The sequence below is a fragment of the Elephas maximus genome, chromosome Y (genome assembly GCF_024166365.1).
Source record: "Elephas maximus indicus isolate mEleMax1 chromosome Y, mEleMax1 primary haplotype, whole genome shotgun sequence".
Lineage (NCBI taxonomy): Eukaryota > Metazoa > Chordata > Mammalia > Proboscidea > Elephantidae > Elephas > Elephas maximus.
Window position 1 is genome coordinate 15,142,942 of NC_064847.1, and position 14,131 is coordinate 15,157,072.

The 14,131-nt window shown below is 40.7% G+C and overlaps 1 protein-coding gene across 1 annotated transcript; it reads right to left on the minus strand.

Annotated features, from left to right (window-relative positions):
* Positions 1 to 6,480: 6,480 nt before the first annotated feature.
* On the minus strand, positions 6,481 to 13,431 carry LOC126069859 (serine protease 52-like). The gene is made up of 7 exons (XM_049873492.1): positions 13,263 to 13,431; positions 12,974 to 13,102; positions 12,553 to 12,672; positions 8,493 to 8,628; positions 7,867 to 8,114; positions 7,241 to 7,374; positions 6,481 to 6,753 (listed from the first exon to the last, which is right to left on the minus strand). The coding sequence occupies exons 1-7, from the start codon at positions 13,429 to 13,431 to the stop codon at positions 6,481 to 6,483; spliced, it is 1,209 nt and encodes a 402-aa protein (XP_049729449.1).
* Positions 13,432 to 14,131: the final 700 nt, after the last annotated feature.

The following is a 14,131-nucleotide window of genomic DNA, read 5'->3' on the forward strand; positions in this document are numbered from 1 at the left end:
CATTAAGGACACCACTGAATGGGCTACGGGAATAATGTAAGGAGAGCAGTGAGAAGAGGGAGGGAGGGAGGGAGAATGGGAGGGAAAGGGGGAGGAAGGAAAGAATTAAAAGGAATAATTTCTATACAGTTCAGAAATGTATATAAAAAAATAACCTGTATATCTAGGAAGCTCCAATATTTCCAAGGAGGTAAAATGCAGGGATCTACAAATAAACATAGCATAATAGAAATGCTAAAAGCTAAATACAACCTGAAAATCTCTAAAGCAGCAAGAAAAAATACATCATTGACAACAGAAACACAGTAAGACTAAAAGGTGATCTCTAAGAAGAAAGACATGAGGCTAGAAGGCAGAGGGATACTATCTGCAAAGTTATCAAAGGAAACAAAAATGTCAGCCAAGGACCTTTTATCTGGTAAAGGCATAATTTAAAAAAATTATTGCAAATTAAAAAACTTCCAGTTAAAGAAATATGGAGAGAATTTGTCTCCAGCTCATCCCTCATGAGAAAGACTAAAAGGGTAACTCAATACAGACAAAGGTCACCTTAAAAATGCATATGTTAAAAATGCGTGTGCTACCTTCTTTATCCTCTTCTTTTAAAACAAAACATATGAAATGATATGCATTGTTGAACCTACACTATGGACAAAATTAATATATGTGTAATACATGGACAAAGACAGCACAAAGTGAGTGGGGAAAAGATTCTAACTGCTAAAAAATGAGAATAGACACTGAAGTATAATTATATGAGTATATTTATAACAATGCAATTATAATACACATATGTACACACATGTAATACACATATGTATGCATAAATTATACATAATAAGTAGAATTAAGATTTAAAACCATTTTGTTGTAGTTCCTTTGAAATGACTCTTTTGACTCATATATTATTTAAGGAAAACTGTACAAAACAATTATTATGCATATGGTATTGGACTTGCATTATGTTCAGATGTAATGTGTGACAATAACAACATACCCAAAAGATGGACAACTGTATAGTACTAAAACTAAATTAGTATTAAGGTACGATGAAGGTTTTCTAAACTTAAGGTGTTAACATAATTTGAAGGGAAACCATAAAGAAGGAAAATGAAAAACTGCAGAAAAAAGTTAGAACAAAATTGAAGTTGCACTGTGATAAAGTCAATAAAACACCAAGACAGGAAGCAAAGTATAGGTCTTCCAAAAGCACCACCTTAGAGAACACTTTCTATCTCATCCTACGAGTCTAACATTACACCGATATCAAAGCTAGAAAAATACGCCGGTAAGGAAACAACAAAAGAACTTCAGAAAAATACGTTTTATAGATATGCCTGCAAAAATCCTGAAGAGAATGCTAGCAAAATCCATCAGATAATTACAGGATTATATTCCATGTTCAAACAGAAGGTATTCCCGTCATACAAGTTGGCTGAATACATAAAAATCCATACGCATAATACAGCACATTGGAGAATGAAGGGCAAATTTACAACATCTCAGTGCAGAAGCAAACTGGACAAAACCCAGCAGGCTTTCATGATGAAAACCCTCGAACTAGAAATAGAAGGATGCTTAACTGCAAAAGGAAATTTATTAAAAACCCCAAACTAGCATTGCATTCAATAGAGAAATACTAGGAGCACCCCACTAGTACCAAGAACAAAGCTAGGATGCCCGCTCTTGCCGTTTGTATTCAACAGTACGCCCAAAGCTCTAGCCAGAGAAATTTAGCAAGATATAGATGGCATCAAATAGGAAGTGACAAACTATCTCCTTCCACACATAAACTTATAATTAAAAAATTGTATAAAAATCATAAAAAATAAAAAGCATCAGAGATAGTAAATTAAGATTGTAGGACACAATAACAAAATGAACTAAGTCCAGTGTATTTCTACACACCAGTAATATGCACTCTGAAAGGAAATCATTAAAACATTTGCACTTAAAACTGATTCAAAATTTAACACAAAATAACGTTATATTTACATAAGCATAAAATAAAGTGGTCACTAACTTACTAGCAACGTCTTCCTATGCTCTTTTTTCAGAGGAACGCTGGCCTCATGGAATGAGGTGAAAAGTGATCCCTTTTCTTCAGTTTTCTGAAACATTTTAGAAGGATTTGTGCTAATTCCTTAAATGTTTAGTAGAATCTATCTGTGAAGCCATATGGTCTTGGGCTTTTCTTTGTGCATCAGTTTTTGATTCGTAACTCAATCTCCACTTTTCATGTTGTTACCTATAGATGGCTTCCTGTCCCTTCCACCTCAGGGCAAATCCATGCACAACAGAATGAAATTCTCACCTGTTCATCACCTGTTCTCTCCAGTACCTCTCCTGCTTCCTTCCTCCCTCAGGTGGTACTTTAGGGAATTAATGCATAAGTCCTCACTGATCTGATAGTAGAAAAAGAACAGATTATGCCAGGTTCAGCCCTCATTTCAAAACACAGCTAGGAACATACCAAAGCCATTTCTGACCCTACCTACAGAGGCCCACCTCAGCAATCCTGTTATACCCTGAGAAGTTCAGACCAGAGAACCAGTTGAAGAAGTTGAGGCTGCTGTCATGATGCCCGCAGCTCTAAGCCTCATGTTCACAGTCCTGGAACCACTGGGTTAGAGTGGAATTAGATGGTGTACACCTTGGAGAAAAAGGAGAATGTAGGGAAGGGGCTGGGTCATACTGACACTCTCCGCTACCCATCAAGGAAGCCATTCTTACCAGTGATGTTAAGACCATACTCTTTGATGATGACTTCATTCCGAAAATAGGGGCTGCCCTGAAAGTGAAATGTGATTTTTGCATTTGGTTATTAGGATGGATGAGCTTTTCCACCAGGGAGAAAGGAGTAGATGCGGACAGCAAAAACATCTTTTTAGGTGACCTGCCTTTCAGGGAGCCCTGCCCTTGTCTGTTTTCATGGATGAATCCTTTCCCACTCCCCTCCCCCACCTGACCCCAGCCTGATCTACAAATTGATCATGTAGCTGAGCATGTCTTCCTCTTCCTCACTGATTAGGGCTGACATCTGGGGTTGGTTCATAACCTGCATGGGGTCAAGGAGCTTTCAGAAGCCAGGGAGAGAAGGGCTAGCAGCAGTCAAAGCCCGCCTGGCCAGCAAGCAGTGGCTGGGATAGACAGTCTCCCACGCCTCCTATCATTGCCACACCCACCCCTACTACCCCACAACCATGGTTCTTCCTCACACGTCCCTTGGGGCATTGAAGTTGGCCTTTGTGTTCATCTGAAGCTCTCCGAAGGCCTACAAGCAGTTTCTCTCCTGAGACTCCTGAGCTCTGTCTCCTCCGTGCTGTAGGCTGGCCGAAAACTCCTACTGTGTGCATCTCTGGCCTGTTGGGCAACTCCTGCTGCTGCCAGTGCCCGGTTCTTTGAGCAATTCTTCTGCTTTCTGTGGACTGTGCACCTACTTCCCCGGGAACTTTTTCCCTGCTCAGTACAGAACCTAAAGATTAACTAGCAGTCCCTGGCCAGTGTCTCTTGGCCACTTGTCTTGGCTCTTTGCCCTGACCTGAGCCCTTCCAAGTCTCTTAGCACCAGCCCCACGCCCTTCCTACCTCTTAGCCCTGTCTCCCACTCTGCACCCCTTGGAGGCCGTTGGGACTCAGCCACAGAATGGATACTGCTTGGACCCAGAAGCCGGGGATGCACTGGGTGATGAGTCTTCTCCGGTCCAGGTATGGCTTGCAAGTCTGCAAGAGCTTACACCGCAGGCGGAAGTAGGCCCTGCTGGCTCTGGCGTTCAGCTCTATTGAACAACCTCCCGGGAGCGCCCGAGGCTGCAGGGTGCAGGCCAAGGCTGGGCCGGCTTGGGCTCGGGTTCTTCGCGGTGCTCCTGCTACTTCGCCTGTTCCTGCTCCTGCGTGTCTCCCATGGCCACGACCTCCACCTCCGGCGTTCCATCCCCCGCCACCACCACCTCCTCCTGCGCCTCCATCTCCCCCTCCCAGCCCCGCTCTCCTCTACCAGCACCCCACAGAAGACGGCGGCCTCGTCAGGCGTCTCGTCCTTCCCTGCGCACCTGCTGCGACCTGCTCCCGCTTGGCGCTACAGCTCCCCGGGGGCTGCTCCCCGGGACACCTTGCGCACTGTCCCTCTAAAGGGCCATTTCGCAGGCCCCTGTCCTCCCAAGGTCCCGAGGCAGCCCGGGCTTCCCCAGGCCGCGCCTCACTCACCATGGGGTCTGGTGGCCGCTGGGGCAGGTGTCACGGGGACGGTAGACCGACCTGGCCCGGGTCAGCCGCTCTTCTCAGAAGCGCCCCCTGGTGGATACAGAGCGCGGGCGCCTAACCCTGGCTCTGCGCATACAGTCTGCACACCTCCGGCGGGAACCGGCTTTGCCCTGCCCCAGGCGGTTGTCCTGAAGGGAACCAATCCCGCCTCCCACCCAGAGCTGCCTCTTAACCACTAGGCCCCAGCCTGCAGAGGGTGCCCCGCCAAGGACAGAGGCCGTCACCCTGGCTCTCCAGATGCAAGGTGGCTGGACTCTCATCATTAGCGCTACAGCAAGTCCAGGCTGCTGCTGCAGGCCCGTGGTGGCGCCTCTCTACTGTGCCTGCCACCACTTGTCGCTCAGTCCTCGGTTGCAGACAGGCCATCACATGGCTGAAATCGGTGCCCCCCACAGGCAGCCGACACCTTGCCCGTTCTCACCCCACCCAGCCAGAAACTTTCCTGTGCTGACTGTGGCACAGGACAAGTGCTCGTAGGCAGTCTCCTGCTGGTGTCTGGAAGTCTCATTTGTTCAGTGGATTTCAGAAATGTTGCATAGGGCATAGCGGGCCACGTAAGATGACACCAAAAGCTTCCCACTATCAGTCAGAATCTTAAAGAGATATGGTAGCAGTAACATCACACAATAAAAAAACTAATTCCTGAAACATGTGGTGAACCTTGTTTAGCAGTACTTAACCACATCTGAATTCAAAACTCTACTAATTGTAACTAATGCCTATAGTAACCTCAAGTAAACATTCTTTTCAAAGTTCCTTTTGTATACTCTATGTATAGAAGTTTTATAAATGTCAGGTTCCCACTATTAATTGATAATTTCACGTAATTTATATTTTGTCTATTTCTTTTTGTGTACGCTTCTCTCCACTTTTTTTTACTCTAGTTTTTTCCATTCAATTTCTCACATGTGGTATTTTCTTTTTAGCTGAAATATCAAGGGCAGAAGCCTTCAAAATGTGAATGCAAATATCCTCATACCCATACAATTTAAAGGGATCACCAGTCTCCAAGATAACATGTGATGAGGGACCATGGCTGAGGGGTGGGATAGTGGGCGTGGCAATGGCAGGAGGTCTGGGAGACCACCTGCCCCAGCTACTGTTGCTGGCCCACGTGTGTTCACCTGCGTGAGCCCTTCTCTGCCTGGCCTCTCAATGCTTTTTGACCGAAAGCATTTTGTGAACCATGTCAGCCATGATCAGTGAGGAATATGAAGACATGCTCAGCTACATATCAATTTGACAAAATGGAACAAAACAAAAAGAAAAGATAATATATCACATTCCAAGTAAGGGGTTTACTAAAGGATTGCAGAGTTTACCTTCAGTTAGTGCTTCTGTAAGTTAACAATATGTGTGAAAACTCAACAGTTAAAATTGTTCATGGTATGCTGTCAAATACAGAAAACAAGTGTAAGCAAGCTTCTTCCTAGGTGGAATTTTTTCTTTGCTATCCTCTTTCAATAATTTCTATTTAAGGACAAGGATAAAGGAGATCTTGTCTTATGGTGGTGGCCCACAAACTCAAAATGAAATCTCCAGGAAGAATAAGGAGTGGGAATTGTGTGAGACTACCTAGAAGCAATTCTTCTGGAAAGTATTATATTTGTCCACATTTTCATTTTTGATTTCTTTCTACCATCCTGATATATACTTGTTCTATGCCTATTAACATGAAACATTTTATCATTCCTGGACTCATAAACTAATGGGAGAAATAAATGTAAATAGTATTTTCCATATAATGGAATAAATACTGCAATAACAGCAAACGTTGGGTACTTAAAGATTCTTAAATTCAGAAACAAGTAAAAGATACAGTCTTGGACCTAAAGTAGAACTGCAGGTTATTCACAGTGGTACAACATAACTTGTATTGGAATGACTGCAAAAGATAAATCTGAGAGATGTTTAGGCATCAAGAACGTTATTTGAATTTTTTAATTTTCTCTTCCTCTGTTTTAAGATTTCACTTATTGATAAACTAAAACCCCAAATTCCTTTCATGTTAAAAACGCTCACCTTGAACGCTCTGAAATATGAAAACACTGAATCAAAATGCATGCACTAATCTGGAAGTAAGCAAAAAGCAGTCGTTATAGAGGAAGTGACTATTTATTGAGGGAATACTTTAAGAGATCCTATAAGGCATTATATCATTTAATTCCTCTCTGTTTCTGGTGTCTTTTCTGTCACAGTGTGAAAAGATTATCACTAGCTACAACAGACTGTGTGCTGCAATGATCATTATTGAAGAAAGTGGTAGTGCAGGTGGTTGTTTAAGGAGGCTAGAGGACTTGGGCTTTTCCACCCAAGGCATGCGGGCCTGATTTAGGGGATGGCCTGCCTTTGCTGAAGCGGATAAGATCCAGGAGAAATGTGGGCTCACAATAGTAGCCAGTGCCTTGAGACTGGTAAGGCCTATTTGTCTCCAGTTGCCATTGCCAGATATTGGTCTGCACATAACAGCACTGCCTGGACTCACTGGCTCCTGTAAAGTCAAAGCAGAATTTGTGTTCAAGTCGCTGTTACCAAGCTCCTACTTAATAGTAGAATTTTTAAGTGACCTGTAAGGAAGAGAATCAAGAGGACAGGAAGACAGAATCCAGGTTTAGACTATACGGATATCATTTGTAATGGGAGAACTAGAGAAGTATGCACTATGGTGAACCTTGGGGAGCAAAAGCAGTATAAATAGAACAGAGGATACTGTGTAAAATGCCTAAGTTGTTTGGAGAGTCCAAATAAGTTGTTCAGTTTGCATAAAGAATAATAATCAGTGTCAGATGAACCAGGAATTAGTAGCTTGTTCTGTATAAAAGAGGTTTTTATTTTTTGTCATTACGACAGGGTTGACTTTCTTATATGTATTATTTAGGGGTAGATGTGGTAGCCTATAGTTATATAAAAGGCAACATTAAAGTTTCTATTAGCCTAGATTAGAAAGATGGGAAATGGAAAAAAAAAGTGCTGCTTACCACATTTTTATCAGAGCCTGTGGCCTGAGTAATGAAACACACAATAGAAGTGCCTATGTCTGGGTAGAGGTGGGCACAGCTTGAAGCTCCCTTCACTTGCATCTGTAACATTTCTGGGTTCTCATCTGTCTCTCCTAGAAAGACAGATGGAATATAAAAAGATTTAGCAACATAGCCTTTATTGAATCACCAAGGTCAGAGACAAAACCATGACATCTATCATCACTTTAACATTTATATCTAACCTGTATCTCTAACTTTATTCTAAAAAGTTTCATTTATTTTCTTATCACATATCATCACAATTAGCACCTCACACCACACATGTAACTACTCCAACCCCTTTCCTGCCTTTTTAAATGGCACTCTTCATAATTAAGCAAGTATTTTTTTTAACTTTAAACTTTGAAGTAAAGATTCTAATCCTGCTTCTTTTTCCAAATATGTAAAAATAAGTTCTGAAGTTAGCAAAGGACTGGGAAGCAAATCATCTATGGAGTCATCATCAAATCTCTCATTTATAAAACAAAAACAGAACTCTGCATATATCTCTGATTTAGATAAATACAGATTCTCTGTCCTACTTGTTTCAGAACCACTCCCCTACAGGAGAAGTAATCACTAACCTGGGTTTAGAATTAGAGGTCCAGAGAGCCAGCATTCTGAGTTATTCAGGTTCTTCAGATGACCCAAGGGTGCTAGGAGTTGAACGGGAGTCTGGACCTCTTGAAGGAGTACCAATGCTAGGTCATTTCTTGCTGCTCCACTTACCAACCGAAATCTTTCATGTAGCAGAATGGTAGACACCTTAACAACCCTTAGAGGTGCCCCAGGGTGCCTCAGGCCCAGTATCACAGCAGTATCTTTAGGATTCCTATGTGTGCATACGTAGAGATAAGTAGAATAGATTTAATAGGATGTCTGAGCCTTTAAAGACTACCACATTAGACTTGGCAATGTATTTCCTTAGTCATAATACATGGACCCTATCAAGCTCACTCCTAGGAAAATCAGAAATCTATGAATGAAGTCGCACTTCCCAGCAGTGCTATTACAAAGTAATTAACTGATGGACCTATCAACCAAACACACTAAGTCAAATTTCTTATTTAGCCTGAAACAAAGAAGTCATAAGGGTAAGAGCAATGGTTCAAGTATGAAATGAGGGCAATTTATCCAAAGAGGGCTTCAGCAAAGTAATTCTGGGATTCTGGATTTTAGGGTTATGGGAAGAGGCAGTGCACAAACTTACATGTTCCTGACACAGTGTGCAGCAGTAAGAACCCAAGAGTTACTAACAATGGAACCACTACAAACTTGACTGCCACAGCTGATGATCATGGCCTGCCAAGGCATGGCATAACGAAGAGAAATCCTACCTGCCAAAGCTGAGGGGGAAAAAAAAACAGTAAAAGTAAATTCAGCTGAATTGTCACTTGTAGCCCAACTTTAAAAGTTTTTCATCTCTTCTAGCACTGCTGAAGAGGTCAGCATTGTTAAGATTGACTTGCAAACAAAAATTCTTCCACACCGTGGTATCCATACTATTTTCCCTGGAAAGGGTGCCTTCTCTTATGGCTAGCTTTCAAAATCCTTAGTTTCTTTATGGTCCAGTTTAAACTCCAATTAGGAACCATTCCAGCTTTTTCCTATATTGCCACCTTTATATTACTATTATCTTAGTTACTTAGGTTTTGTTAAGGAAGTTAGACAACACAAAGGAAAATAAACAATTTGATTTGAAAATGTTAACAGAAAGAAATCAAAAGTTTGGAGATAAGTAAGCACTCTTCTCTGAGCTGGAGGAGGTTGAGCTTGCTAAATGCAAAATCTTAGTGATAAATCACATAGATAACATTAAATAAAAAATTCAGATTTGAAGCTCATGAAAAAGCTCAAATTTAAAGAAACAAATTTTAGGTTTCCTCAAAAAAGTATGAACTGAAACAATGCAATTATATGTATTTTTATATAGAGACACACATATATGAAAGAGAACATAAAAATATGTGAATCAGGACAAATATATTACATATATATCAAAGATAATATACATACATATGTGTATATGTACATATATATATATATATATGAAAAACTGGCTTAGGAGACAACCTATCTACAAAATGAGTAAGGTAAGGCTGTACAATCAACTCAAACATAAATTAAGATCTTCAAAGAAATAGAATCTTTGAATTCTACTGAAAGCACACTTTGAAGAGTTGAGTAAAAAGGCAGTAACACCTCACTTATGTTTTAAAAGAATCGTTCACTATGGATGTTGCAATAAGAGGTAGCTCGTAAATAACTTTAATTAGGTGAAAATTAAATATGTGGGAATAATATTCTGTCAGAAATAGCTGTCTAGGATGGTAATTGTATAAAGAGTAAAGTGAAATAGCCACTGATTATACTTCGATGTTTGGTAATAGTCAAGTGATGGAGGAAGAAGAGAATCATAATGTAATATGAGTTGCGTACACAGGAAACTATAAAAACCACTAGTTATTAATTACCAACAAAAAAATCTTTTACTTAAAAGTTCTACTATATTCATAAGCCAGCGTTTGGTAGAAAAGAATTTTGTGTTAGGAGACTAACTTTGAGTCTGAGTGCTGGCCCTATTTTATGCTCCTCAGAACTTGATCAAACGATTTTACTTCTTTGGGACTTAGGTTAACCCTGTCATCTACAGGCATACATCATTTTATTGTGCTTTGCTTTACTGTGCTTCGCAGATACTATGTTTTTTACAAATTGAAGGTTTGTGGCAATTCTGCATCAAGTCTATTGGTGCTCACGAGTTGCTGTGTCACTTTTTGGTAATTCTCGCAATATTTCAAACATTTTCCTTATTATTAAGTCTGTTACGGTGATCTGAGATCAGTGATCTCTGATGTTACCACTGTAACTGTTTTGGACACCACAAACTGAGAAGTTTGTGTGTGTTCTGGCTGTTTCTCCAACTGGCTGTCACCCTGCTGTCTCTCTTACTTCCCTCCAGTCCCCATTCACTGGGACAATACTGAAATTAGGCCTGTTAATAACCCTACAATGGCCTGTAAGTGTTCAGGTAAAAAGAAGAGTCACACATATCTCATGTAAATCAAAAGCTAGGACTTATTAAGCTTAGTGAGGAAGCCATATCGAAACCTAGGCCTCTTGTGCCAAACAGCCAAGTTGTGATAGTAAGGCAAAGTTCTTGAAATTTAAAGTGCTACCTCCAGTGAACACACTAATGATAAGAAAGTGAAACAGCCTTTTTGCTGATACAGAAAAAGCTTTAGTAGTCTTGATATAAGATCAAGTGAGTCACAAATCCCCTTAAACCTGCCTAACCCAGAGCAAGGCCCTAACTCTCTTCTATTCTATAAAGGCTGAGAGAGGTGAGGAAGCTGCAAAAGAAAAGGCTAAAGCTAGCCGAAGGTGGTTCACGAGGCTTAAGGAAAGAAGCTGTCTCTGTAACATAAAAATACAAGGTGAAGCAGTAAGTGCTCATGTAAAAGCCTTCCGAAGATCTAGCCAAATGATGACGGTGGCTACACTGAACAACAGATTTTCCACTTAGTCCAAACAGCCTTATATTGGAAAATGATGCCATCTTGGACTTTCAGAGCTACAGAGAAGGCAACGCCTGCTTTGAAAGATTCAAAGGATAGGATGACTCTCTTACTAGGGACTAATGCAGCCGATGACTTTTAGTTGAAGCCAGTACTCATTTACCGTTCTGAAAATACTAGCCGCCCTTGAGAATTATGCTAAACCTACTCTGCCTATGCTCTAAACATGCAACAACAAAGCCTGGATGACAGCACATTTGTTTACAACAGAATTTACTGAATGATTTTAAGCCCACTGGTGTGCTTGCTGACAATGCTCTGATGGAGATATACGAAGAGATAAATGTTGTTTTCATGCCTGTTGACACAACATCCATTTTGCAGCCCATGGATCCAGAAGCAATTTAGACTTTCAAGACTTATTTAAGAAGTATATTTCATAAAGCATCTGGGCAAAGTAAACTGAAAACCTTCTGGAAAGGATTCACCAGTCTAGACTCCTCTAAAAACATTCATGATTCACAGGATAAGGTCACAATATCAACATTAACAGGAGTCTGGAAAAAGCTGATTCCAATCCTCATGGATAACTTTGGGCGTTCAAGACTTCAGTGCAGGTGGTAACTGCAGATGTGGTGGAAATAGCAGGAGAACTAAAATTAGAAGTGGAGCCTGAAGGTGTGACTGAATTGTTGCAATCTCATAAAACTGCAATGGATGAGGAGTTGCTTCTTAAACATGAGCAAAAAAAGAGGTTTCTTCAGATCAATCTGCTCCTAGTGAAGATGCTGTGAACACTGTTGAAATGACAATGAAGGACTTGGATTATTATATAAACTTAGCTTATAAAGCAGCAGCAGAGTTTGAGAAGACTGAGTCCAATTTTGAAAAAAGTTCTACTGTGGGTAAAATGTTATCAAACAGTACGGTACGCTACAGAGAAATGTTTCGTGGAACAGTCACCTGATACAGCAAGTGCCACCACTGTCTTCTTTTAAGAAACTACCACAGCCACCCCAACCTTCAGCAACCACAACCCTAATCAGTTAGCAGCCATCAACATCAAGGCAACAAGACCCTCCAACAGCAAAAAGATTACAACTTGAAGGTTTAGATGGTGGTCAGTAATTTTTACCAATAAAATATTTTAAATTATATACATCATTTTCATCTTTTTTTATATAGTCTATTGTATACTTAATATACTAACAAAACCAAAAAACAAACCCACTGCTGTCAAGTCAATTCCAACTCATAGCAACCCCACAGGCTGTAATCTCTGTGGAAGCATAATGTCATATCTTTCTCCTTGGGAACTACTGGTAGTTTTGAACCAATGACCTTTCAGTTAGCAGATCATTTTAACCACTACCCTACTAGTGCTTAAGTAGACTACAGTATAGTGTAAATATAACTTTTACATGCACTGGCAAACGAAAAATTTTGTGTGACTTGCTTTATTGTGGTATGTACTTTGTTGTGGTAGTCTGGAACGGAACCCACAACATCTCTGAAGTATGCCTGTATATCATATAGAGATAAGATTAAAGTAATAGACCACGTATTAGAAGCCTTCATTAGCTGTGAGGTCTTACAGGGTACTGAATGATTCCCACTATTTAGTAGATATAAAAACTTATGCATTTTTTAGAAAAAGAGCTCTTTCTTCCTTCCCCTCCTTTCTACTTCCCTTCTCCTCTTTCTTTCCTTTCCTTCTTACACCTCCCTTACTACCATTTTTTGGAGCCTTACTCTGAGGCTGTGGCAGGGAGATGAAGTGTGGCCGGAGAGAAGCAGGAGTGGCGGTAAAAGCCGAGGCATTCATGGAGGTAGAGACTGAAAGGGAGATGGAAGCAGAGGTAGTCACGGGCCCTTGATGAGACCAGGGTGCATGGCTGGGCCGTGTAACTCCCTGGAGCCAGAATAGGAAAGGGCTCACTTGGCTGAAGACGTAGGGCTTTGTGCAATGCTCATCAAAGTGACTCAAGATTCCCACCTGCACCCATGTGTCCTTTTGTTGTAGATGGCACACCAGGGGGGCCCCAAGGTCACCCTAAAGAAACAAGAAGATATCCATGGATATTTTGAAGCAGGGCAGGAAGTAACTTTTGGTATTGAAGGATACCCCTTTCTTTCTCCCTGCCTTTCGCACCCCCTCAACCTGTCACCTTACAGCCAGCCTCCCCCATAGCTTTCTTGGCTTCCACGCAGAAAGTGAATTCATTCAGTTTGGGCCAAAATTGGTCACAAGTGATGACTTTCAGGATGCTTAAGTGCCTTTTCTGCAGAATTCCAGGACTTCCTAAGAAAAAACAGAGAATAGAGGTTTTTATAGCTTTAGCTAAAAGGAATCTAGCTGAAGAGGAAGACAACAACAAATCATATATTACTTTTGAGAGGATGCTATTATTTTTCCAAATACATCATTTTCATCCCACCACAAAGCCCTCTACATTACTCACCCCTCATGAGGGACCAGCTGGGTAACCAGCAGTCATATAGTTGTATGTTATTCTTTTGCTCCAGACTCTCCTCTAGACAGACGGGAAGCACAAGTGGTTGGAAATGCAGTGGCTGTTTCAGGAAGATTAGCCCAGGACCCAGAGGTCCTTTGGGACCTAGGTAGGGCATGGCCCGATGAATGCCTACAGTCTGAGCTTGGGCAGAGTCCTGAAGATCAATAAGCCCCACCTGAACGAAGGCCAGGGCTTCTGAGTTTTTTCTGGAGGGAAAAATTCATCATTAACTTTATTATTTCCACATTCAAGGTCATAAAGAATCTTGAAGGTCATATGAATTAAATGAAGTCCCAGTGAAAACTAAAGTAATACTCATATTCTTCCTTTGTTGCCAATACATACTGTCTTTTAGACACAGTATCCATGCACACTTTCAGGAAGGAGAACTTAAATGTTATGTTGCAATCTGAAAATTCCTGACTCAAAATTATTTACATTATAATTTTCAGTGTGTTCAACACTTAGTAACACAAACGTTGAAAATCAGGAGTTTGAATATCTCACTTACAAGATGTGAGACCTTGGACAGTTATTTCCTCTCCACAAACCTCATTTCCTTGTCATATTAACGACACTACTTTATTATGGTAAAATAAGTAACTTACATACCCAAAAGAATCTTTTGAGCTAGATATGATTCTTCTAGAAATGAAAAATTTGAAGTTTTAAGATGTTTGAAGTAATATAATAAACAGGTTGCAGAACTATGATTCTAATTTAGGTTATGATTCACAAAATAAAATTATATAAAAATAGGGTATCTTTTTTAAAATTTGTAAAATAAATCTATTGTTTTGGATTCTGAAATTATC

What these genes read in the sequence shown, in the direction of transcription:
- LOC126069859 (XM_049873492.1), bottom strand. Translation starts at nt 13,431, where the DNA reads ATGCCCTACCTAGGTCCCAAAGGACCTCTGGGTCCTGGGCTAATCTTC. An exon ending in CAGCTGGTCCCTCATGAGGG is followed by an intron (nt 13,103 to 13,262) that starts GTGAGTAATGTA and finishes GTTTTTTCTTAG; the next exon opens with GAAGTCCTGGAATTCTGCAG. An exon ending in CAGGCTCTGATAAAAATGTG is followed by an intron (nt 6,754 to 7,240) that starts GTAAGCAGCACT and finishes TTGACTTTACAG; the next exon opens with GAGCCAGTGAGTCCAGGCAG.